Source organism: Neolamprologus brichardi, chromosome 17 (assembly GCF_056152115.1).
Source record: "Neolamprologus brichardi isolate AB-2024 chromosome 17, ASM5615211v1, whole genome shotgun sequence".
Lineage (NCBI taxonomy): Eukaryota > Metazoa > Chordata > Actinopteri > Cichliformes > Cichlidae > Neolamprologus > Neolamprologus brichardi.
The window spans coordinates 22,794,388-22,817,500 of NC_142120.1; the positions used below are offsets into that span (position 1 = coordinate 22,794,388).

Below are 23,113 nucleotides of genomic sequence, written 5' to 3' on the forward strand. Positions count from 1 at the left end.
CACGTCTTCAGTTTCACTGACTGCAGATCAGAGGCAGGAATGGGTTAATAAATGACGTCATGCAGGCTGATTGTGCATTCACATCATGGCCTCTGTCCGTCTGTAGCATGTAGTGACGTCACTCTGCATCACGCTGAGAGAGCAGCTGAGGAGGAAATATAGGACAACAGGAGAAGGAAGAGGAGGAGGAGGTCTGCAGCAAAGCCTGAAACCACAGAGAGTGGTTCAGAGACGAGCAGATCTGCATCAGGTATGTCTTCATCCTGCATGTGTGTGTTGTGTTTGAGCAGCAGAAAAAGGTCGTGCCACTGCCTGTTAGCTGATTCTAAAGGAAGAGTTCAGCATTTTAAAACTGCAATGAGGCAGGGAGAGGATGTTCTAGCAGAAAATCCAAGGAGTGACATTTAAACTTTTCCTTTATGAAGGCACAATGACAGGGAAACAGGATGATTTCAGGCTTTATGGTCAGAGTGCAAGCTCAACAAAATGACACAGACCAATGAATGAGGACTTTAATATCAGCAGCAGGACAGCACATACAGAGCACATATAGAGGGTGATGACATGGTGGTATTAATGTGTAATAGTGAGGATAAGATTGTAATCCAGCTCATGTCAGAGCTGCTCTCAGTGTAAAACCTTCAACATGAGGAGTTTCCGCAGATATATCAGATTAACATTGCTGAAGCTGTTCCCGTTTGTGCCTCAGTGTTCATGTTTGAGTTTCCCTGTCAGCTGGGAACTCTGAGGTGTTAAAGCTAATCGATGCTTCTGTATCATCATCGTGTTCTCATCAGTCTTTTTGTTCTTCTTGATCATCCTGTGTCTGTTTTTCTTGTCTTTTGTGTGTTTTGGAGTGTTTTGTAGAAGCCTGGCATCAGACAGAAATGTGTGCTGGTCCCTTTAAACTATCCCTGAACGGCTGCACTTACATGCAGAATGCATGAGTACTTGCAGTGTGACTGAAGGTTTCAAGTTAGCTTTACATCCTTTCAATTGGGAAATGTGATCTGTGTTCTCGTCAGCGCTTCATCCCTGAAAATATTTACAGAGTGTTTTAAAATCTCAGCAGAGGAGCAGTTTAACATTCAGGTTTAAGTCATGAAATCAGGTGGATCGTTTCCTCTGAAGGGTTTAAACTTTAAATAAATATAATCTGAATACCAAGCTCCAGGTAAACACAGCCACAGCCTTAAATCTGACAGCCTTTCCCAACCAACCAATCTCTGGAGACCAACAAACCTCTCTAAACGATCATCAAAGGCCACACTTATGAAGAACAAGCACTGCACAGAACCGTAAAACACATTCCAAGATTAATAAATGAAACTAGCGCTGAAGCTCCAAACTAGCAGTTCTTCTAGTTTCCACTAGAGGCTCCAGGAGTGTGCCAGGCCCAATAGACTTCCTTGTTAAAATAAACATGTTTACAGTCTGAGACGGGATAGAAACTGGTTTGTGCGCTGTACATAATTTCCCACTTCCTGAAACTTGTATTAAACTTCTGTTACATCATAAAGATAAGTAAAAGGAAGTAAAAGACAGGAATGGGAAGAATAAGAGTGTCTCTACATGCAGATGACATAGATTTATAAGCTGGAAAAGAAGGAGACTGCAAAAGTTTATCTGGGGTTCATATCAAATATAACGACTGTATGGGGGGAAAATGTTTTTATAAGTCATATGTTTAATTTTACTAACAGGCCATCCAAGAAGTCTGAGCTCCAGTTTTGGTAACCAGTGAAATTCTAGGATTTTGATTGGATGTTACTGCACAGGTATTTGTGTCTGTGAGGCTGCGCCCTCTGAAAACAAAACACAGCACCTCAGAGGTCAAAATGCTAAAACTGATGGCACAAAGCAAACAGCCGATAGCCCTCTTTTATTTACAGTCTGCTAAAGGTTAGCACTATTCGTAGGTAACATACCAGCAAACTGAGAGTTAAGGGATTCAGTGGTCCAGGTGATCTCTGTGGTCAATTCTTATTTCAGTCATTTGTCATGAAGAGCGGTCCCAATTTGTAACTGTATAGATGACACCAGCCGCCCATGGTTGCTGTTGATTGGTTCTTGTGGCAGTGGTGTCCGCAGAGTGATGCTGTGTTTGCTCCCCTCTCACTGAGGTTATGCGGGTTGGTGGTTAAAAGGCAGCAGAGCTGCAGAGTGAGACATGTGGAGATAGAGTGTGTGTTTGAGGCCCGCACGCTGCCCGCCTCCTCGTGATGCAGTATCTGTCGCAGCTCTCACCGCCTCTCCCTCCTCCCCCTGTGTTTCCCTCCCAGCTCCAGAAGGATGAAAGGGCTGCAGCGGCTCTCTCTACCCGGAACGTGAGGACCCTTCCTGGGCTCCATCTGCCTCATTCTCTCCCCTCCTCACCCCTCTGGAGCTCTGACCCCCCATCTCTATAGCTTCCCGTCAATCAGAGGAAACATGGATGCCTTCCGGCTGCCACCTGTCATCGAGGAGGTCCTCGACCCATCCGGTCAGTCACTGTGTGTGCGTGTGTCTGTGTGAAGGGATAAGCATCAGAGTCCTCATTTTTAGTCCCATTTATTTTACCTTACATTTATTTTATCTTTACCTTGTTAATTATGTTCAGCACTTCCTGTTTCACATAAAAAGCATCATAGACGCTAGAACAAGGTGTAGACATTTCAAATGTGTGTAAGAGGTGCAGACTGATGTGCACGCATGAATTCAAATTATTACTTTTGATATAAGAGAAAGACGTTCTCCTTTATATGAAATATTATATTAGAATTATCTTATTTTATGGGATTTTAACTCTTTTGTTGTTTTTATGCTGATGGTACACACATTTAAAGGTGTTTTGCTGCCAGGTGAAGTCAGGTATATTCTGTTGTTTACCTTTTCCCTGCCCCTCACTTTAAATGATTTGCTGTTAATGATGCACCAGGTTAAATAAAGGTTAAATCCAGCAGATGTCTCTGCAGCACAGCACACAAAAAATTTGGACATTGAGTAAATTTAAAGGATTTTAAAGTATTTAAAACAAGGATATTTGTTAAAACTGTTTAACCTGCTTGAAAACCTCAGACAGTTTCAGTATTTATCTCCCACTAAAATAAAGGATATGACTTTCAGTGACAAACAAGAAGAAACCTGGTTTATTAAGAAGAGCCCTGGTGGTCAAGTAAAGAAGTGCATCATGGTTTTATAATCTTTTAAAATACATTTTGTTTTATTTGGAAACTCCTACAAAATAAGAGAAGTGTATTTTCATCTCTCTTTGTTAAAAATCCTCCTCTGCCTCTTCATTGTCTCCTTCCTCTCTGAGCAGATGAGCTCTGTGAGCTGAAGGAGGAGAAGCCCATCATGCTGGCAGATACCCTCACAGCCAAAGAGAGGGAGTCCCTTGAGGAGAAGGAGGAGACAGGGGGTGAAGGAGAGAAGGGGCAGGAGGAGGAGGAGAAAGAGGTGAAGGAAGAGAAGTCTGAGGATGAGGAGGAAGGCGGCGATAAAGGTAAAGAAGAGGAGCTGGAGGAGCTGAAGGCTCAGGTGTTGCAGCTGCTGCTGGAGCTGGAGGAGACACGGGAGGTGTCTCAGAGACATGAGGAGAGCTTCATGGAGCTGCAGGGTGAGAAGACGTCACTTTGCTTCATATTCATGGTTGTTACTCCTCCTGCCTCTCCTGATATACAGGAGGACAATCAAAACTGCTCCCAACAAACATAGAGGTTTACATCAGCTCTGTAACTTGCCTCTTATCTGTATTTCATTTTATTCAATTTAATAACGGTACAGTACTCTGTTTTTGGTAACCATTGTCCTTGATGTAAATATGTGAAAATTGTGTATGTTTCTGTTCTGTGTCTTGTGTACTGTTTGTTTGTATATGTGTCTTTCTTGCTGCTGTTACACCCAAATTTCCCCATGTGGGACAATTAAAGGATTATTCTATTCTATTCTATATCATATCTTCTTTCAAAGGTCTGTTAGAGGAGGAGCGGCTGGCCAGCGCCCACCAGGCCGAGAGCTTCACCCGGCAGATCCAAAGGGTGCAAGGTGCGCTCCTTCACCTCCCTGACTCTGACAGTATGACACTGATTCTCTGACGCTCTGACACAGACTCCCAGACTCTGACTCTCCGAGACTCTGACACTATGAGACTGTGAGTCTGACTCACTGACTCACTGTCTCTGGCTCTTTGACACTTTGACTTTCTGATCTCTGAGACACTGACACTCTGAGACTCTGACTCACTGACTCTCTCTGACTTTCTGATCTCTCCGACTGTCTCTGACTATGACCCTCCGACTCTTTCTGACTCTAATTTTCTGATGCTCCCTGACTCTCTCTTGCTCTCTGACACTTTGACTCTCTGATTCTTTGACTCTCTGACACTCTGACTCAGACTGACTCTCTGAGACACTGACTCTCTCTGGTTCTCTGATTCACTGTGACTTTTTTGATCTCTGACTCTCTCTGCTACTAACTCTCTGACTGTCTATGAATCTGACTCTCTGACACTCTAAAACAGATTCTTTGACTCTCTGACTCCCTGACTCAGACTGACTCTCTGACACACTAACTCTGACCTCTGAATCTCTTATTCACTGATACTTACATACTGACTCTCTGACTCTGACTCACTGACTCTGATTCTCTCGGACTCTGACTCTTGCACTCACTGACTCTGACTCTCTGAGACTCTGAAACTGTGATTTTGACTCTCACTCTAATTCTCTCATGCTGTCTGACTCATTCAGCCCAGCTGCGTTCAGTCCAGGAGGAGATGGACAGTCTGGAGGAGGAGAAGGAAAGCGAGCTGGAGGAGGTGCAGCAGGAGCTACGCTCAGCTCAAGAGGAGGTGCTAATGCTGCAGCAGGCAGCCGAGGAGGCAGCAGCAGAGAGAGAGAATGACATTGCCTCCCTTCAGGAAGAGCTATGCCGTCTGAGGGCGGAGCTACAGCGTCTGCACGCCACAACAGCCGAGTACGAACTTGAGGTGACAACACTGAGAGCCGAGCTGAGCATGAAGAGCCACAGCACACTGACACAGGGTAACTGCAACTAAACACAGTAACTATAACTCTAAGTAATATTAACCTGCATTATCTAAGGTTTAGCACCAGTAACTGTAACTAAGTAGGAGAACTGTAACTAACAGATGGGACCTTTATCACCTGAGATGAAGGAAACAAAGTGAACAAACATCTGATGCACCAATAATGCAGAGATGTAATAACATGTTTGTTTCTTCATTAGAATCAATAAGACAATTATTAGTCAGTTAATCAATACTGATCTCAGTCTTTGTCTATTGATACAGGTGAGGTCACTCAGCTGCAGGACGAGTTCAACTCTCTGACAGACCAATGTCAGAATCTGACTAGTGACAACAAACAGCTGAACAACAAGGTGGAAGAACTGCAACAACAACAAGACGTGTGAGTGACCTGAGCAGCTTCAGTCAAAACACCCACCTACACCTGACACTCTGACTCTTAAAATGTGAGAAAATTCTTCAAGCTTGGGTTTTCTACCAGAGGCTTTTCTTGGGTGGTAGACCCCACCCTCTGTGGATCTTGTGCTCAGAGCTTGTCTGATCATTTCCTAATAATATTTAAATTTACAATAATGAATTACACGGCAGTGGGGAATAGATTTCATCACAGCAGATGTCTTTCTGAAAGCACTGTAACTAAGTTCAAGGTCTTGTTAATAATTTTACTTCTTCACTGTGTACAACTCTGCACAATGTGGCTCCTCTGAACAAGAAAGCATCAGATCAGAAGAACTTGACTCCCTGGTATAACTCTTAAACACAAACCTTAAAGATAACTTGTAAGCTGGAGAGGAAATGGCATATCACAAATTTAGAAGTTCATTATTTAGCCTAGAAAAATAGTTTGCTGCTTTATTGTTTTGAAAATGTCCCGAAAATAAGAATATCCCCAGGTTTCTCTAAAGCACTGTAGCCAGGCTGACAAAAGGTTACAAATTATGTTCTTATGGCCTCTGACGGTGGACTTATCTCTGTGCTGGTCCTGCTAGACCTCAGTGCAGCATTCGATAGTGTTGACCATAATATTTTATTATAGCGATTAGAACTTGATGTAAGTGTTACAAGTACTGCACTGCAGTGGTTTTAATCATATCTATCTAATGGACTCCAGTTTGTTCATGTAAATGGAGAGTCCTCTTTACACACTAAGGTTGATTATGGAGTTTCACAGGGTTCTGTGCTAGGACCAATTCTATTTACATTATACATACTTCCTTTTGGCAGTATAACCAGAAGGTATAACATACATTTTCACAGCTATGCAGATGACACCCAACTTTATCTATCCATGAAGCCAGATAACACACCAATTAGTTAAACTGCAGCAATGTCCTAAGGACATAAAAGCCTGGATAACCACTAATTTAACGCTTGTAAATTTAGATAAAACTGAGGTTATTGTACTCTGCCCTGAAAATCTTAGAAATATGGTATATAACCAGATTCTTACTCTGGATGGCATTATCTTGGCCTCCAGTGACACTGAATCTTGGAGTCCTTTTTGACCAGGATATGTCCTTCAGTGCGCATATTAAATAGATACAGACGTGGACAAAATTGTTGGTACCCTTCAGTCAATAAAAGAAAATCTCACAATGGTCACAGAAATAACTTTAATCTGACAAAAGTAATAATAAATAAAAATTCTATAAATGTTAACCAATGAAAGTCAGACATTGCTTTTCAACCATGCTTCAATAGAATTAGTTTTTTTTAAAAATGCATGAAACAAACTACCAAAAGGCAACACTGCAGACATAGAGGGCAGCTACAAGTACCTGGGGGATCCCACGGGCAAATGGGAACAATGAAGAGGCCTCTAGAAAAGCTGCAACCACAAAGTACCTGCAGAGGGCCAGGCAAGTCCTGAGGAGTCAGCTGAACGGTAAGAACAAGATCCGGGCTATCAGCACCTACGCCCTGTCCGTTATCAGGTACCCTGCTAGCATAATAACCTGGCCAAAGGAGGCGATAGAAGCCACTGACATCAGAACAAGGAAGCTCCTGACCATGCATGGAGGGTTTCACCCCAAGTCCTGCACCCTGAGCCTGTACGCTAAGCGGAAGGAAGGAGGCCGGAGACTGGTGAGTGTCAGCACCACGGTCCAGGATGAGACAAGGAACATCCACGAATACATCAGTAAGATGGCCCCAACAGGTCACTTGGTGTTCGCTCGCTCTGTGGTATAGTATCGCTTCCTGTTCCTGCTCAAACACAGTGGTGTTTCTGAGTAGCTTATTTGCTTAGCAGTTTAATTAACAACTTTTAAATACATTCTTTTTTCACAGTATAATCTTCACGTGCTTCATCCGAAACACACTTTCTGTGTACTCATTACCTAATTTATAGCCAAAGTATTCACTCACTGTCTCTGTACTGTTTCGCTAGCTTAGCTCATAGCCGACCCGTTAGCACCATGGCTACTTCACCTGTCCCTTCTGCACTTTCTTGCTCATTGTGTCAGATGTTTAGTTACTCCTCGGCCTCCTTTAGCAGTAATGATATCTGTAACAAATGTAGCATATTTGCAGCTCTGGAGGCCAGGATTACTGAACTGGAGACTCGGCTTTGCACCCTGCTATCACCCTTAGCTAGCCAGGCCCCTGTAGCTGGTGCAGCCGAAGATAGCGTAGGCCCCGCTAGCTGTTCCCCGGCAGGTCCCAAGCAGCTGGGGAAAGACGGCTGGGTAACGGTGAGGAGGAAGCGTAGTCCTAAACAGAAGCCCCAGGTACACCACCAACCCGTTCATGTGTCTAACCGTTTTTCCCCACTCGGTGACACACCCGCTGGGGGTCAAACTCTGGTAATTGGTGATTCTGTTCTCAGACATGTGAAGCTAGAGACACCGGCAACCATAGTCAATTGTCAGGAAATGGCGTGTCACAAATTTAGAGGATCATCATTTAGCCTGGAGAAATAGTTTGTTGCTTTATAAGAAAGCCCTCCGCAAAGCCAGAACAGCTTACTACTCATCACTGATTGAAGAAAATAAGAACAACCCCAGGTTTCTCTTCAGCACTGTAGCCAGGCTGACAAAAAGTCAGAGCTCTTTTGAGCCAACCATCCCTTTAACGTTAACTAGTGATGACTTCATGAACTTCTTCACAAATAAAATTTTTATCATTAGAGAAAAAATTAACAATAATCATCCCACAGATGTAATATTATCTATAGCTACTCTTAGTACCATTGATGTTAAGTTAGACTCTTTTTCTCCAATTAATCTTTCTGAGTTAACTTCAGTAATTACTTCCTCCAAACCATCAACGTGTCTTTTAGACCCCATTCCTACAAAACTGCTCAAAGAAGTCCTGCCATTGATTAATTCTTCGATCTTATATATGATCAACCTATCTCTAATAATCGGCTATGTACCACAGGCCTTCAAGGTGGCTGCAGTTAAACCTTTACTCAAAAAGCCATCTCTAGACCCAGCAGTCTTAGCTAATTATAGGCCAATCTCCAACCTTCCTTTCATATCAAAAATCCTTGAAAGAGTAGTTGTCAAACAGCTAACAGATCATCTGCAGAGGAATGGTTTATTTGAAGATTTTCAGTCAGGTTTCAGAGTTCATCACAGCACAGAAACAGCTTTAGTGAAGGTTACAAATGATCTTCTTTTGGCCTCTGACAGTGGACTCATCTCTGTGCTTGTCCTTCTTGACCTTAGTGCAGCATTCGATACTGTTGACCATAATATCCTATTAGAGCGATTAGAACATGCTGTAGGTATTACAGGTATTGCACTGCAGTGGTTTGTATCATATCTATCTAATAGACTCCAATTTGTGCATGTAAATGGAGAGTCCTCTTCACACACTGAGGTTAATTATGGAGTTCCACAGGGTTCAGTGCTAGGACCAATTCTGTTTACATTATACATGCTTCCCCTAGGCAGCATCATTAGAAGACATAGCATACATTTTCACTGCTATGCAGATGACACCCAGCTCTATCTGTCCATGAAGCCAGATAACACACACCAATTAGTTAAACTGCAGGAATGTCTTAAAGACATAAAGACTTGGATGGCCACTAACTTTCTGCTTCTTAACTCAGATAAAACTGAGGTCATTGTAATCGGCGCTGAAAAGCTTAGAAATATGGTATCTAACCAGATTCTTACTCTGGATGGCATTACCTTGGCCTCCAGTAACACTGTGAGGAACCTTGGAGTCATTTTTGACCAGGATATGTCCTTCAACGCACATATTAAACAAATATGTAAGACTGCGTTCTTCCATTTGCGCAACATCTCTAAAATTAGAAATATCCTGTCTCAGAGTGACGCTGAAAAACTAGTTCATGCATTTATTACTTCCAGGCTGGACTACTGCAATTCATTATTATCAGGATGTCCAAAAAACTCACTGAAAAGCCTTCAGTTAATCCAAAATGCTGCAGCAAGAGTACTGACAGGGACTAGAAAGAGAGAGCATATTTCTCCTGTTTTGGCTTCCCTTCATTGGCTTCCTGTTAAATCCAGAATTGAATTCAAAATCCTGCTCCTCACATACAAGGTCTTAAATAATCAGGCCCCATCTTATCTTAATGACCTTGTAGTACCATATCACCCTATTAGAGCACTTCGCTCCCGCTCTGCAGGCCTACTTGTTGTTCCTAGAGTATTTAAAAGTAGAATGGGAGGGAGAGCCTTCAGTTTTCAGGCCCCTCTTCTGTGGAACCAGCTTCCAGTTTGGATTCGGAAGACAGACACTATCTCTACTTTTAAGATTAGGCTTAAAACTTTCCTTTTTGCTAAAGCATATAGTTAGGGCTGGACCAGGTGACCCTGAATCCTCCCTTAGTTATGCTGCAATAGATGTAGGCTGCCGGGGGATTCCCATGATGCATTGAGTTTTTCCTTTCCAGTCACCTTTCTCACTCACTATGTGTTAATAGACCTCTCTGTATTGAATCGTATCTGTTATTAATCTCTGTCTCTCTTCCACAGCATGTCTTTTATCCTGTCTTCCTTCTCTCACCCCAACCGGTCGCAGCAGATGGCCGCCCCTCCCTGAGCCTGGTTCTGCCGGAGGTTTCTTCCTGTTAAAAGGGAGTTTTTCCTTCCCACTGTCGCCAAAGTGCTTGCTCATAGGGGGTCATATGATTGTTGGGCTTTTCTCTGTATCTATGAAGCGCCTTGAGGCGACATTTGTTGTGATTTGGCGCTATATAAATAAAATTGAATTGAATTGAATTGAACTGACCGAGTGCTCAGTGAATACCTCAGGCAGCAGAAACCCAAGAATGAGGAGGAAGAGGAGGAACCATCATGGAAGGACAGGCCCCTGCACGGTATGTACCACCGGCAGATAGAGGAAGTGGCTGATATCCAGAAATCCTACCAGTGGCTGGACAAAGCTGGACTGAAAGAGGCACTAATCATGGCAACACAGGATCAAGATCTGAGCACAAGACCCACAGAGGCGGGGGTCTACCACACCAGACAAGACCCCAGGTGCAGGCTGTGTAAAGATGCCACTGAGACAATCCAGCACATAACAGCAGGGTGTAAAATGCTAGCAGGCAGGGCATACATGGAACGCCATAACCACGTGGCTGGCATAGTATACAGAAACATCTGTGCCGAATACGGCCTGGAAGTCCCGAGGTCAAAATGGTAGACGCCCCCTAGGGTGGTGGAGAATGACCGAGCTAAGATCCTGAGGAACTTCCAGATACAGACTGACAAAATGGTGGTGGCTAACCAACCAGACATAGTGGTGGTACACAAACAGAAGAAGACGTAGTGATAGACGTAGCTGTTCCGAATGGCAGCAACATCAGGAAGGAAAACGAGAAGCTCGAGAAATACCAAGGGCTCAGAGAAGAGTTTGAGAAAATGTGGAGGGTGAAGGTAACGGTGGTCCCAGTGGTAATTGGAGCACTAGCTGCGGTGACTCCCTAACTAGGTGTGTAGCTCCAGCAGATCCCAGGAACAACATCAGAGATCTCCGTCCAGAAGAGCGTAGTCCTAGGAACAGCTAAGATACTGCGCAGGACCCTCAAACTTCCAGGCCTCTGGTAGAGGACTTGAGCTTGAAGGATAGACCGCTCGCAGGGGCGAGCGGGAATTTTTTTTTTTCTTAGGGTGTTTGAATATATCTCACTTCTCCTGAAGCTACTGTTCCAACAGATCTTCTGTCTAATGGCAAACAGGTGTGATGACGTGTATCTGGCAGTCAGAGTGGAGGGCAGTACTGAATATGAAAAGGACAACCAGGTGAAGGCGGACTCTTACATCACGGTGTTCCAGTCCAGACCTGAGCAGAAGGACTCATCTGATATACAGGAGGAGATCAGCATCCTGAAGGTCAAACTGAGACAAGCTGAGGAGACAGCACAGAAGGTCCAGAGAGAGGTGAGAGGTGACTGCTCTTTATGAGCTAAAACATCTGGATGTTTACTACAGACGGACATCATATTTGGTCAGTTTAATCCAAAGACTGTCGATATCTTGAATTGCAAAGCTTTTGATTTTACCTTTAACAGTCATCTGTAGCAGCATGGCAAATTTCAGCATTTCAACATTAAAAAACAGGTAGTTGTAACTCGAATAGAATAGAATAGAATAGAAACATGCTTTACTGTCATGGTACATGTTTAATGAAATTGTGGGAAATTGTTCCCAGTATGGAATCAGCATCTTCCAATAGTCTTCAGGTTTACAGACCAAAGAGGTCCTGACCTGCCCATAGTATCTTTGTCTCTTATATAAATATCTGTTATTGATTTTTTGTTGTGTTTCTTCTGTCCTTCCTTCAGTGTGAAGGTTTGAAAGGTGAGCTGGCCGAGCTTCAGCAGCTGTATGACTGCAGCCAGCGGGAGCGAGCGGCACTTGAACAGGAGCTGCAGCGCTGCAAGGCTGAGCTGCAAAAACTGGTGGGCAGGAAGTCACAGGTGAGAGGTCACAGGTAAAAGCCTCAGGTGCTTAGTGAAGTTGGGTATGTTACACTGTTAAAATGTTTCAGTACTGATAGATTATTTGGTCTCAGGTAACCATGCCTGACAGAGATTAGGGTTAAAACTCCCTCCCTCTGGAGAGGAAAGGGTGAGGTTTAGATTAACATAGCAGAACATTTTCAGGTAAGTGTTTAGAGAAAAAAAATCTGGTCCGTGCTCTGTCACATGACGCCTCTCTGTCTGTACTGTGTGCATGTTGGCCGGTAACAGCTAAGCCCAAACGCTCTCTGGATCATTTTGCTTTCAGCTCTGCTCGTGTGGCCGGTTTCTGACAGTTTTTCTGTGAGCTTCTAAATGTCTGTCGCTTTAGAGCACGTTGTCTTTTGTCTGGTCTTTCACCTATATTGCACAGCCCTTGAAAATGAATTTCATACAAAAACAAAGAACACTGACATTTACAGCTCATCTGATATGGAACATCTCCTGCAAGACAGACCAGTGCAAACAGTTTGGGACTCTTTACTTTAACATCAGTAAATCAATTCTTCCCGGAGACTCCAAAACTTGAACAAATAAATTCCCCAGTTACGTGACTCAGTATTGATCAACTGTCAGTTTTTCGCACCTTATGACTCAAATTGACTTGAGGTTTCACTTGGTAGGATGTGAAATTCAACTGATTTTCATTTTTCATAATGTCAAATGGATTAAAGAGACTGGAAACTTTAACAATCAGATGATCCCCCAAGGAGCAGCATTTGGTGACAGTGAGGAGCAAAATTCCCTTCTAACAGGAAAAAAACCTCCAGCCTAACCAGGATCAGGGAGGGGCAAGCCATCTAGTCTGATGTAGTTCCACATAAGAGGGGCCTTAAAGATGAAGGCTCTGCCTCTCATTCTACTTTTAAATACTCTAGGAACCACAAGTAAGCCTGCAGTCTGAGAGCAAAGTGCTCGAATGGGGTGATACGGTACTATGAGGTTATTAAAATAAGATGGGGCCTGATTATTTAAGAGCTTAAATGTGAAGAGCAGGATTTTAAATTCTGGATTCTTAACAGGGAGCAAATGAAGAGAGGCCACCTGTCAGTACTGTTGCTGCAGCATTTGGGTTCAACTGAAAGATTTTCAGGAAGTTCTTAGGGCATACAAATAACAAATTGCAGCAGTTCAACCTAGAAGTAATAAATACAATAACTAGCTTTTAACGTCACTCTGAGACAGGATATTTCTCATTTTAGAGATATTGCGGAAATGGAAGACAGCAGCCCCACATATCTATTTAATATGCGCATTGAACGATATATCCTGGTCAAAAATGACTCCAAGATTTCTCACAGTGTTACTGGAGGCCAAGGTGATGCCATCCAGAGTACGAATCTGGTTATATACCATATTTCTAAGGTTTTCAGGGCAGAGTACACTAACCTCAGTTTTATCTAAATCTACAATTAACAATTAACATTAAATTAGTGGTTATCCAGGCTTTTATATTTTTAAGACATTAATGTAGTTTTACTAATTGTTCTGTCTTATCTAGTTTCATGGACAGTTAAACTGGTATGGATTTTTGCATACCAGTGAAAATCATAATCCTTTGTCCAAGTCAGCACTCAAGACCTGCTGTTTGACTTCACCCTTATCTGGATCTCCAGTCATGCTTTCAACACTCCTACTTGTAATTTGAAATGTAAACTGTAAAATTAAAAACTACACAGAGTTTGGTTTTCTAAGACTTGCTGAGGAACTTTCCTGACTTGAGCATTTGCATTCACTAGTGCTGACATGAACTTGTTGTGGCACTTGCCTTTCTTTTCTTTGGAGTTGACTTTGTAAACAGTGACCTGGTCCCCAATCCACTCCTCTTCATCAGATAATTCATTAAATTTCTTATCCACCATGCAGCACTGCAGGGGTGTCATTATTTTGATAGTAGCAGCCTTTAACATTGACATTAGTACCTCCTTCCCTTGGCAAAAATTAAATGGGATTTTTTCACGGGCCTCCAGAAAATATCACTTTGTGAAATATAAACATTTTAGGATGAATTTAGGATATTTCCACTGAGTGAGATATAAACTCACTCGTGAGAATACTAACGCTAGGCTAACAACCTTGTTAGGAAACACATCAACTTTTAAGATGGCTCTCTACAGCCAAAGCTGACCTGGTACTTAAACTCTTACCCAAAAGCCCCTGCAGGGCTGCTGATGCTTCAGATTTGATCTCCAAAAGTCTTGAAATGACAAGATGCTGATGTTTTAATGTTAAAGACTTAAAACAAAACAAAAAAACCTCACCATCTTGTCTTTAATTTTTCAGTTTCCTCACTTCATTTCCATTTTTTTTTTGTCTGATTGCCGTCTCTTCTGTTTCACATTAAATTAACACGAGAAACAGAAAAAATCTCTGAAAATTTGAGTTTTGATGATCGACCTGCCTGCCTATCAGTCATTTCACATCAGATCACTCGTTTTTGTTTGCTCCCTGCTTGCCGTTCGCCCTCACGTCCTCTGACTTTATTATTCTGATTATTTCATTTTCTCCTCTCTCCATACTCCCCACACTCCTACCTTCTGTCTTCTTCCCAGAACTGCACTCGCCAGTCTGAGCCCCCTGTTCTCTCCATCCCCTTCATAGGAATGATTGTAATAGTGGCCTTGATTTGGTGCTGGTGGGAGGAGCTGGCGTCTTAGATGGGACCAGGTATGGCCATGACCTTCTTTCTCTACCAGGCGCTTTCAAGGAAAACTGCCTCTGCATTTGTTTCCACAAATGAAGAAACAATTGCTTCAGATGAACCCCTCAGTCATTTAAAGAGTTTAAAAGTGGAAACCTCTGCCACCATGACTTCCCGATCTCTGTTCAAATCCAGGTTTTACTTGTTTGTTTGAACTGTAGTAGTACATCAGCCGTGCCGGGTGTTCCATCCTCCATCAGCCATGATTTTACATGCTCATGTCCCGACTGATTTAATGCTGGGCTCAGTTTGTTTTGTCAGGTTGCTTGAGTTTCTGTGAAGCAAATCAAATATGAAGGAAGGTTGGTGGTTCAATCCGCGTCTGCTTTCTGTATGCCAAATATCTTTGGGCAAGATACTAACCCCAAGTTGCTCTCAGATGCCTCCATCATCTGTGTTAATGTTAGATAGAAAACACTTGCATAGAAAGAAGCGCTTGTGCGAATGGGTGTGAATGTGTGAATGAGCCAAATTGTGCAAAGTTGGACTTTGAGTGCTCAGAGTAGAAAAGCACTATATAATAACCGGTCCATTTACCATCTGTCCATCAAAGAGCCCATAATAACGTAATCTTTACACTTTAATTCTTAGATTAATGTCAGAATTCTGAGAAAAAAGTCAGAATTCTGACTTTAATCTCATTCTGGAAAACAAGAAAGAAAAAGACGTTCCCACTCTTTTTTTCCCCAGTGGCCCTAATCCTCTTCCGTACTTTTATCTTTTATATCTTTTTAAAGAAAATCTATTTCTTTATTTATCTTTTATTTTCTTTATCACCGAGGGCACCACTGTAATTTTTGTTATGTTCTAGCAACATAATGCCAGTAAAGAATATCTTGAATCAGAAGAGTCTTTGCTTGTGACACAGCACGGACTTTTTCTGTAAGATTAAATATTTTCAGTTTATGTATGATTGCATCTTAGCATTGACTCTGTTTTAATTGTGAGGCACAAAAAATGTCCTTCACCTTTCGCCTAAACACAGCCATACAGAGGTAGTTAGAAAAATACTGAATGACCTGCCACTCACTCTTCATTTGTGACCAGTACGAATGGATTCGCAGAACATCTAAAAGTTCCCAAACATCTTAAAGGCTCCACACTAAAACTTTGCTTGTGGTCATATTCAGTATTTTTTGTTGTCAATTTGTGTGGGTTCTTTGCATATGTGTTTAGAATATGCAGAGGTTGAAGAGGCTCTGCTTCAGGGGCCACCTGATTTCTTCACCCCTCTGGACCAGATCCTACAAGCACATTCAGAATGTGGTGGGTGGTCAGAATGTAGTGCTCTTTTATAAAAAGCATTGTCCCCTTTTTTATAGACGTTTCCATTATTTGGTACATCCAAATGGAAAAGAACTGCAAAGTCAAAATAAAGTTTCAAACTCCATTTAAAGTTTCCAAAATATCCAGCATGTGGCTAAAACCTAATGTGCTTATAAATTAATTTTATTCTAACCTGTCTTGTCTCCCGGCAGCGCGACTGTGAAGGCTGGAACCTGGCAGTGGTGGCAGTCGCCGTGGCAGCCATTGCTGTTCTGGTTGTCCCTAGTTTCACCAGGGCTTGAGGAGTACACAGGAAGCGACCTCACGGTGAACTGTAGGATTGTGGGATTGCCGTCATCCATCCAGTGCTGCCCTCATACATGTGACCATCCTGATGTCTGCTTGTTGCATCTCCACGACACTTTGACCAAACGCCACAGACGTCAGTGAGTGCTGGAGGGGAAAGCAATAGGAATACCCGACATCGTCTACTATGATTCTTTACTCTTCCTGCAGATGGTCCGCAGATGGTCAAGCGGTTGATTTATTGATTACTCACCATCACAGTTCAAGAGTTGAACAGAATATCTCATTTTGTTGTATCTTCCAGAAGTACCAGAAGTAGCTTGTCATGAGGTTCGTGAAGACAATGGACTAAGTTTCACTTTCGTGTTAGTGGATGCTACATATATTTAAAAAAAAATGTCTCTACATTCAGTGTTAAAATGGAAAATATAAACTCATGGGATGAAATGATCTAATTAACTTACTGAAAAACATGCTTACCTACTTGAATAGTTTTGGTGATTATTCATTAAAATTAGATTTGATCAAACAGCAGTCCAAAACAAAAGGGTCATTAATTTAAAGGCAACACTCTGAAAAAGTAGCACATTTTTACTTTAAAAATGACTTGAGTTATTATATTTTCCTTCAGCTTTAAAATGATTTGCCTTATTTCTGTCCTGGTGAGTTTAAGGAGTACTTTGCACTTACTGATAAAGGAGAAAACAGTAGCAGATAAAACTTGATTGTTTAGCGTTTCAAATACTGCCTTCCTTCTTAATGTTGTACATCATCTGATCATGTATTTGTCAGAAACTTAACGCTGATTAACTTAGTTTCAGCAGGTCTGGTTTGTAGCATGAAACACCGGGATTAGCTTTATTTTACCTTCCTCACTTCTTATAAATCCGTTTACATGTCTGGATTTCTGTTTTTCAAATGTAGTATGACTATCTATAAAAGTAAAATAGCACTTTAAAAAAATATATTTCCTAAAGCTCATTTCTAAAGAGAGATAATTTCTGTGGACTGATTACACTGTGTTTAAATTCAGATTGTGCCAGAGTTGTTTTCATTTTGCACAGTTAGGTGTAGCAGATGGTTTTCATTGATTTATTTATTGATTTATTTTTGAACAGACACTTTCCTCCTTCTCTGAAATAATGCTGGGGGGATTTTTTGTTGTGATTAAAATCAAAACACAGCAAATGCTGGTGTTACTTAACATGCAAATTTCAGATTTGTGTATGCAGATGACACTTTTCTTTCTTTTTAAGAAGAGCAGAGATTGATCAAAACGTAATGAACTGAAAACTATAATGATTAAACAGCAAATTACGTTTTTACTAAAAAAAAAAGAAAAAAGTCCATTTTTATGTATGCAGATGATAAATTATTTTACATCTAACAGTTGAGCACAATGCAGCAAAATGAATTTCATGAAAATTTGATTAATTGAAAAATGATAGAAGTTAAGCTCATATACAGTCCTAATCAAATAAGGGCACTGGGCGATATCTATTCGCAAATAATAATGGAGGAGGACCAGAAATGATGTCATGTAGTGGAACACCTTTCACTGAATTCAAAATGACAGTGATAAGGACACAAAGTTTTATTTAGATTCCAACAGTGAATATTGTTTTGTTTATTTTTTTCTTCTGTAGAAAATAAAAACTGGGATGGATCTTGTCTGAAAGGGGCGGCAAAAATTCAGCATTTAATGTAAAACCCCATAGAGAAGTCTACATCTGCATTTTGGTTGATCAAACTTCTCAGATGCCTCAGATCATCCTTCTGAATAAACACATTTTTTTCTGTAAGCTTTTTAATCTTTTTACTGTGGGAGATACCCAAATACATCTCTTTTTTGCTTTTGCATAGACACATTTCAAACTTTATGGTTCCTAAGTTATGTTTACATTTAAATAGAGACCAAATAATCCTAGAAAATAAGAATAAGCTGTTCAGATGACTGTGATCCCTTTCAGGGTGGAACCAGGTACTTCTGTCTAACTTATTTCATTAAGATAACAACTAGCTCAGACATTCCAGTTTATTTACAACATATGGCACTGCAAATGAAGATTGAACTGTGACACATGTACTTGACTGAAGATATTAAAAGCATTAATTTGATAAAGCAGGCCTTTAACAAACTGTGGGAATTTAAAATTAATAAAGGCTTATTAATTAATTTAAGATTATTTAAATCTTAAATTAATTGATTATTAATTAATTTAAGATTATTTAAATTAATTAATAATTAAATCCGAAGTTTGATCAGGCTATTATACTGTATTGTTTAAAACAACTAGTAGCATGTGCTGTTAGGAGCTCCTATAAACATTTTGCATGACAAACACGTGTAGCCTACTTTACAGACACTTGCTGAAGGAAAAACATATTTTACACATTTAACTGATGTTGTGAAGTTTTCTTAGTAATATGTGTAGGTCAGCTCCCAGCAGAAAAAAAACACAATAATATATATGAAAAGTTAGTCAAGATAGAGACTTAATTGCCACACAACTTTCACGTGGTAACTTTTTTTAATGTACTTATTTACTCAAATTAAAGGTATGAAAGCCCATTACTGCCAGAAAAGGGAAACCAGTTAGGAACAAAAAATTATTATCTCATTAATGTCACTAGCTAAGTCAACATTAATGAGATAATAAGACAGATGTTGCACATTATTTAATTATTTTGATCAGTGAGTTTCAACAAATTTTATCTGATATTTTAGAACATAAAATACTAATAGTTATAACCCATATTTGATCTGCTAGTGTTTTTGGTATTTCCTGGGCTTGAATGTGGTTTTGTGTTGTATCAGGGCTCTCATTGTCTTTAGTGTTGTCTTTGTTGGTCTTGTGTTAAAAATGTGTCTGAAAATATGTAATTTATTCGAGACTTCAACAACCTTAACTGGCACTGAATCAATTCCTCCAGAATGTTTTTAAATCTGTGTTTTACTGTGAATACAAACTCAATACTATTTTTTTATTATTATGTCAGTAAAATTACAAAAATCTTCCTAAAAGCTGCATGCCGGTGTTCCTCTGTACCGTCTTGGTATCTTTGCTTTGATCAGTGCTTTGTTCTGATTTTTCTTCTGCTTGGTTTCTTCTTTGTTCTGTTTTAAAGTGCATAATTTTCCTACAGCTTCTGTGATAATAAGTATGTGATAGTTCGTCAGATGTTTGCAAATCTAGCATTAAGAAGAGTCTGGGGGTGGACTGATTATTGGTTTCCTGATACATTAATATACAGCAGCACAACTCAGACTGTTTGTCCATTATGCAGAAATCACATCTGAATTTATAGAACAATTTAAAAAACTTTCTTTCATCTATTTTGTGAATATGGATTTACTTTGAAAACTTCTCAAACATCTGAGCTTCCTGTTAGGCCACCAAATCTCCTCTGATGGTTCTTGTATGTCTGTGTTGGAGTTATCTTGACAAAAGTCACAATAATATAATCAAAATACAAAATGTGTCAGTTTATCTGCTGGGTTTCTGCCACAGTAACTTGCACTTGATATCAATTTCTGGAGGTCTGTGATAGTTTTTATGTACTTCTGAAAACAGAACTAGTACTTATCTGATCCTTTTGTTGTTCTCTTTTCACAAAATGAAAATGTAAAAGTGAAAAGGCATATTTTGTTTTATCAGTGATATCCTGAATCCGTCCATCCTTAGCACAGTCCTGACAAACGTTAGCTCCCAGTAGGTATCTCCATCCTGCATGTTAGGTTTAGAGGAATAGTGACTTTGCATGAAATTAGAAGAGTAGATGTAGCCGCTGTAGCAGCTTCAGCCAAGCTGTAGCATGAGCGCTAAAATCCAATTCTTCCATTAGCCGATGCAGACTGTGTTATTAGCCAATTGTTTTTATGGTGGATTTTAGTTTTATCTGGGTTTAACCAAGCTGAGCATGAACACTGGAACCATGGGAGCACCTGAACATCTACATGATGGTTTACATTAAGTTTATGTGGCACACAGCTAAAGACATCGTTGTCACTGAACTAGTTTAACTTATAGAACTACAAACAGTTTAACCCAACATGTTTTCCTGCTGGTTTCTAACTGGTGTTGTGTCGCGCAGCTGTGTCTAATGGAAATAGCAGTTTATTATTATAGTTATCTATCAGTAGCAACTAGTTCAGCCTAATTTAGCACAAGTCCGTGTAGCTGCTGAAATACTGGCATGTTTTATTAGCTAAGTGATATTTTTGTTGTTATTAGCCACTGCAGGCATTACGCTAGTTTCTTCTAGTACTGACAGGTATTGTTGTAGTTTTTTGTAACTGGTGTTTATAAAATTAGCTTAGCCTAGCTTAACATATGTTAGCCAGCATAACTAAAGATAGCATGCTAAATGTTTTTCCATATTTTGGGATTTATTTGGTAGTTAGCAATAGATGTATTCAACATCATGCTAGTTAGTATAAAAATGAATGTTATGGTTTGTTGTTTTGTTTTGTTTTGTTTTGTTTTGGGGGTGGGACAAGTGTTCATGTTTAAACGTGATTAGCCAAGCTCAGCGTTGATTAGGATGTTAAACACATAGGGGGAAACTGCCAATGAGATTAAAAAAAAAATACAGGAGACACTGATAGCTGTCAGTTTGCCCCTGAGTTCCAGCCTTTTTGCAAAGCTAGGTTCATCCTAGACCACGGTGAAACTGAACCATCAGAAAAGATTTTAAAATGTCTGACTGTTTAAACTCCTCAGATTTCACTGCTCATTGTGCGTCAGGTGTTACTGTCAAGTATCAGGTGTGCTGTATGAACTCTGCTTCTACTTTGGCGTCCTGAATCTGAGCCGCAAAAAAGCGGAGCATCACTGTCATCTGGCTGCTGTTTCTCTTCTTTGTTTTTGATCTCTGTTCTTGATGTTTTTGCACCATGCTAACATCTGTCTGGGACTGTATTTTATGTTTGGTAAATAATCTAATACAAATAAACATAGTTTTCCTTGTCTTTCATGTGTTCAGCATTATGGTATATTTTCAGAATTACTGGTAAAAACAACCTTGGGACATTACATGCGCCTGTTTCAACCATGCAGTTATCTATTCAACCAATCACATGGCAGCAACTTATTGCTTTTAGGTATGTAGACATCATGACAATGACCTGCTGAAGTGCTTGGTTGTTTGTGCTAGAGAGGCTGGTCTAAACTTGAAGCAACTGGGCTCCAGCAGCAGAAGACCTCACATGTACCACTTTTGTTCACTAATAACAGGAGGCTACAGAGAGGCTACAGTTTACACGGACTCACAAAAACTGGACAACAGAAGACAAAAAATGTTTCCTGGTCTGATGATGATTACTGCTAGTACAATCAGATGGTAAGTTTAGAGTTTGGTGAAAACAGCCATTATGAAGTCATTTATCAATCCTGCCTTGTACCAGTATTTCAGGCTGCTAGTGGTGTGATGGTGTGAAGGATATTTTATTGACCCACTTTTGTCACCTGAGCAACACAGTTTACAGTTTAAATACAGCATCGTAGCTGAGTATTGTTGCTGACCATGTCCATCCCTTTATGGCCATAGTATACCATAGTTCTGATGCTCTATCTACTCTGTCATCTGATGCTGTGTCAGTTTCTGCTGTGAAGCCTTGTGTCACCATCATAGTTGTGGCAGCTGTGTGGTGGATCAAACCAAACCAAACCAAACCAAAAGGTCCCATTAGAGCCAGAAAAGACCACAAAACCAGGAATAATTTAGGGCAGGGCTACCTAGTGGTCAAAAAGTTGCTTCATGGTGACATCATGATGATACTTCCATCTTCTTTATTCAGTTCACGGTGAAGGAAAAAAAAGAGTAGGAATCAGGAGTGAAGTCATGACCGTAATAAGTGGTGATAACTCTGGTAAACTGTATGCTCTGAGAGGCTGATGAGTGTATCACGGCGGCACTCGCTGTTAAATTTAGTTTGGCTCCATATTTACACTTTAGATGTGAGCTGCTGTTTTCCTCTCGTGATATCTGAGCTGGACGCAGATATTTTCAGACTCACGGTGAGTCTGTATTCCTGTCTTGTGTTTTTATAGTAAGTCTCTGAACGTGACACACAGGAAATACGCCTGATGCCACACATTTTAACTCAAAACACTACTTTCATGTTTTCACACACATGTTCAACGAGCCCACGATTCCACAGCATGAATGCAGTGAGCCACTGTGCCACTTCTCACTCTTTAATCCACTCAACCCACTAGAATCATCACTGTGGACATTTTTTGTGTATAAAGACTATAGACTATGTACAGCCACAGCGAGCACATTTTAGGCTGATGTTCAACACAGTTGGAATAAAACCAGCAGCTCTTATAAAGCTGTAACTGCACACATCTGTATGTGATTATTGCAGAGCTGATCTTGGGTTTCACTCTGGGTCAAGTTCAGCTTGTTTCACGTAGAAGCAGACTGTGCTCAGCAGGGGGCGCTGCTGTTTACGTCAATAAATCTCTTCAGTTTGTTTTACTCTTCAAAAAACCTCAATTAAACGCAGCATGAAATTTTTCTTCCTCTCTCGCTTGCTTCAGTTTGCCGCGCCTCCATTTGGCAGCCAATGGAATTGCAAGAAGCAGCAGCACCTCATTCAATTAACTGTAAACACCCAACCTCCGTTGTAGTTACCATTAATTGTCATTAATCATTATCACAGAGTCTATTGTATTTTCAGATATGATATGTATTTCCAAACTGTAGTAAACTTTGATGTTGTTTATTTCTGCTTTGTTGTTTAAATGTCATGCAGTGATTTGATTGGCTGCCTGATGGTGATGTCATGTCCCTCCTCAGGGTGTCTCTCCAGGTTTGAGGACTCTAAAAATACCCGGAGGTGTCAGAGCGGCTGTGG

At 40.7% G+C, this 23,113-nt stretch overlaps 1 protein-coding gene and 1 pseudogene across 2 annotated transcripts; both read left to right on the forward strand.

The window, feature by feature from the left end:
* Positions 1-94: 94 nt before the first annotated feature.
* Positions 95-18,872, forward strand: LOC102778456 (uncharacterized). Of its 2 annotated transcripts, XM_006781060.3 has the most exons (10): positions 95-250; positions 2,283-2,482; positions 3,302-3,598; positions 3,952-4,026; positions 4,731-5,024; positions 5,294-5,411; positions 11,193-11,394; positions 11,799-11,933; positions 14,528-14,642; positions 16,155-16,240. In XM_006781060.3, exons 2-9 carry the CDS (start codon positions 2,431-2,433, stop codon positions 14,630-14,632), a joined length of 1,278 nt encoding a protein of 425 aa, XP_006781123.2. In that variant the 5' UTR covers positions 95-250; positions 2,283-2,430; the 3' UTR covers positions 14,633-14,642; positions 16,155-16,240. The 2 variants fall into 2 exon arrangements, with proteins under 2 accessions (XP_006781123.2, XP_006781124.2); XM_006781061.3 differs by lacking the exon at positions 14,528-14,642 and having other exon boundaries at positions 16,155-18,872.
* On the forward strand, positions 10,232-11,163 carry LOC148097933 (uncharacterized; annotated as a pseudogene).
* Positions 18,873-23,113: the final 4,241 nt, after the last annotated feature.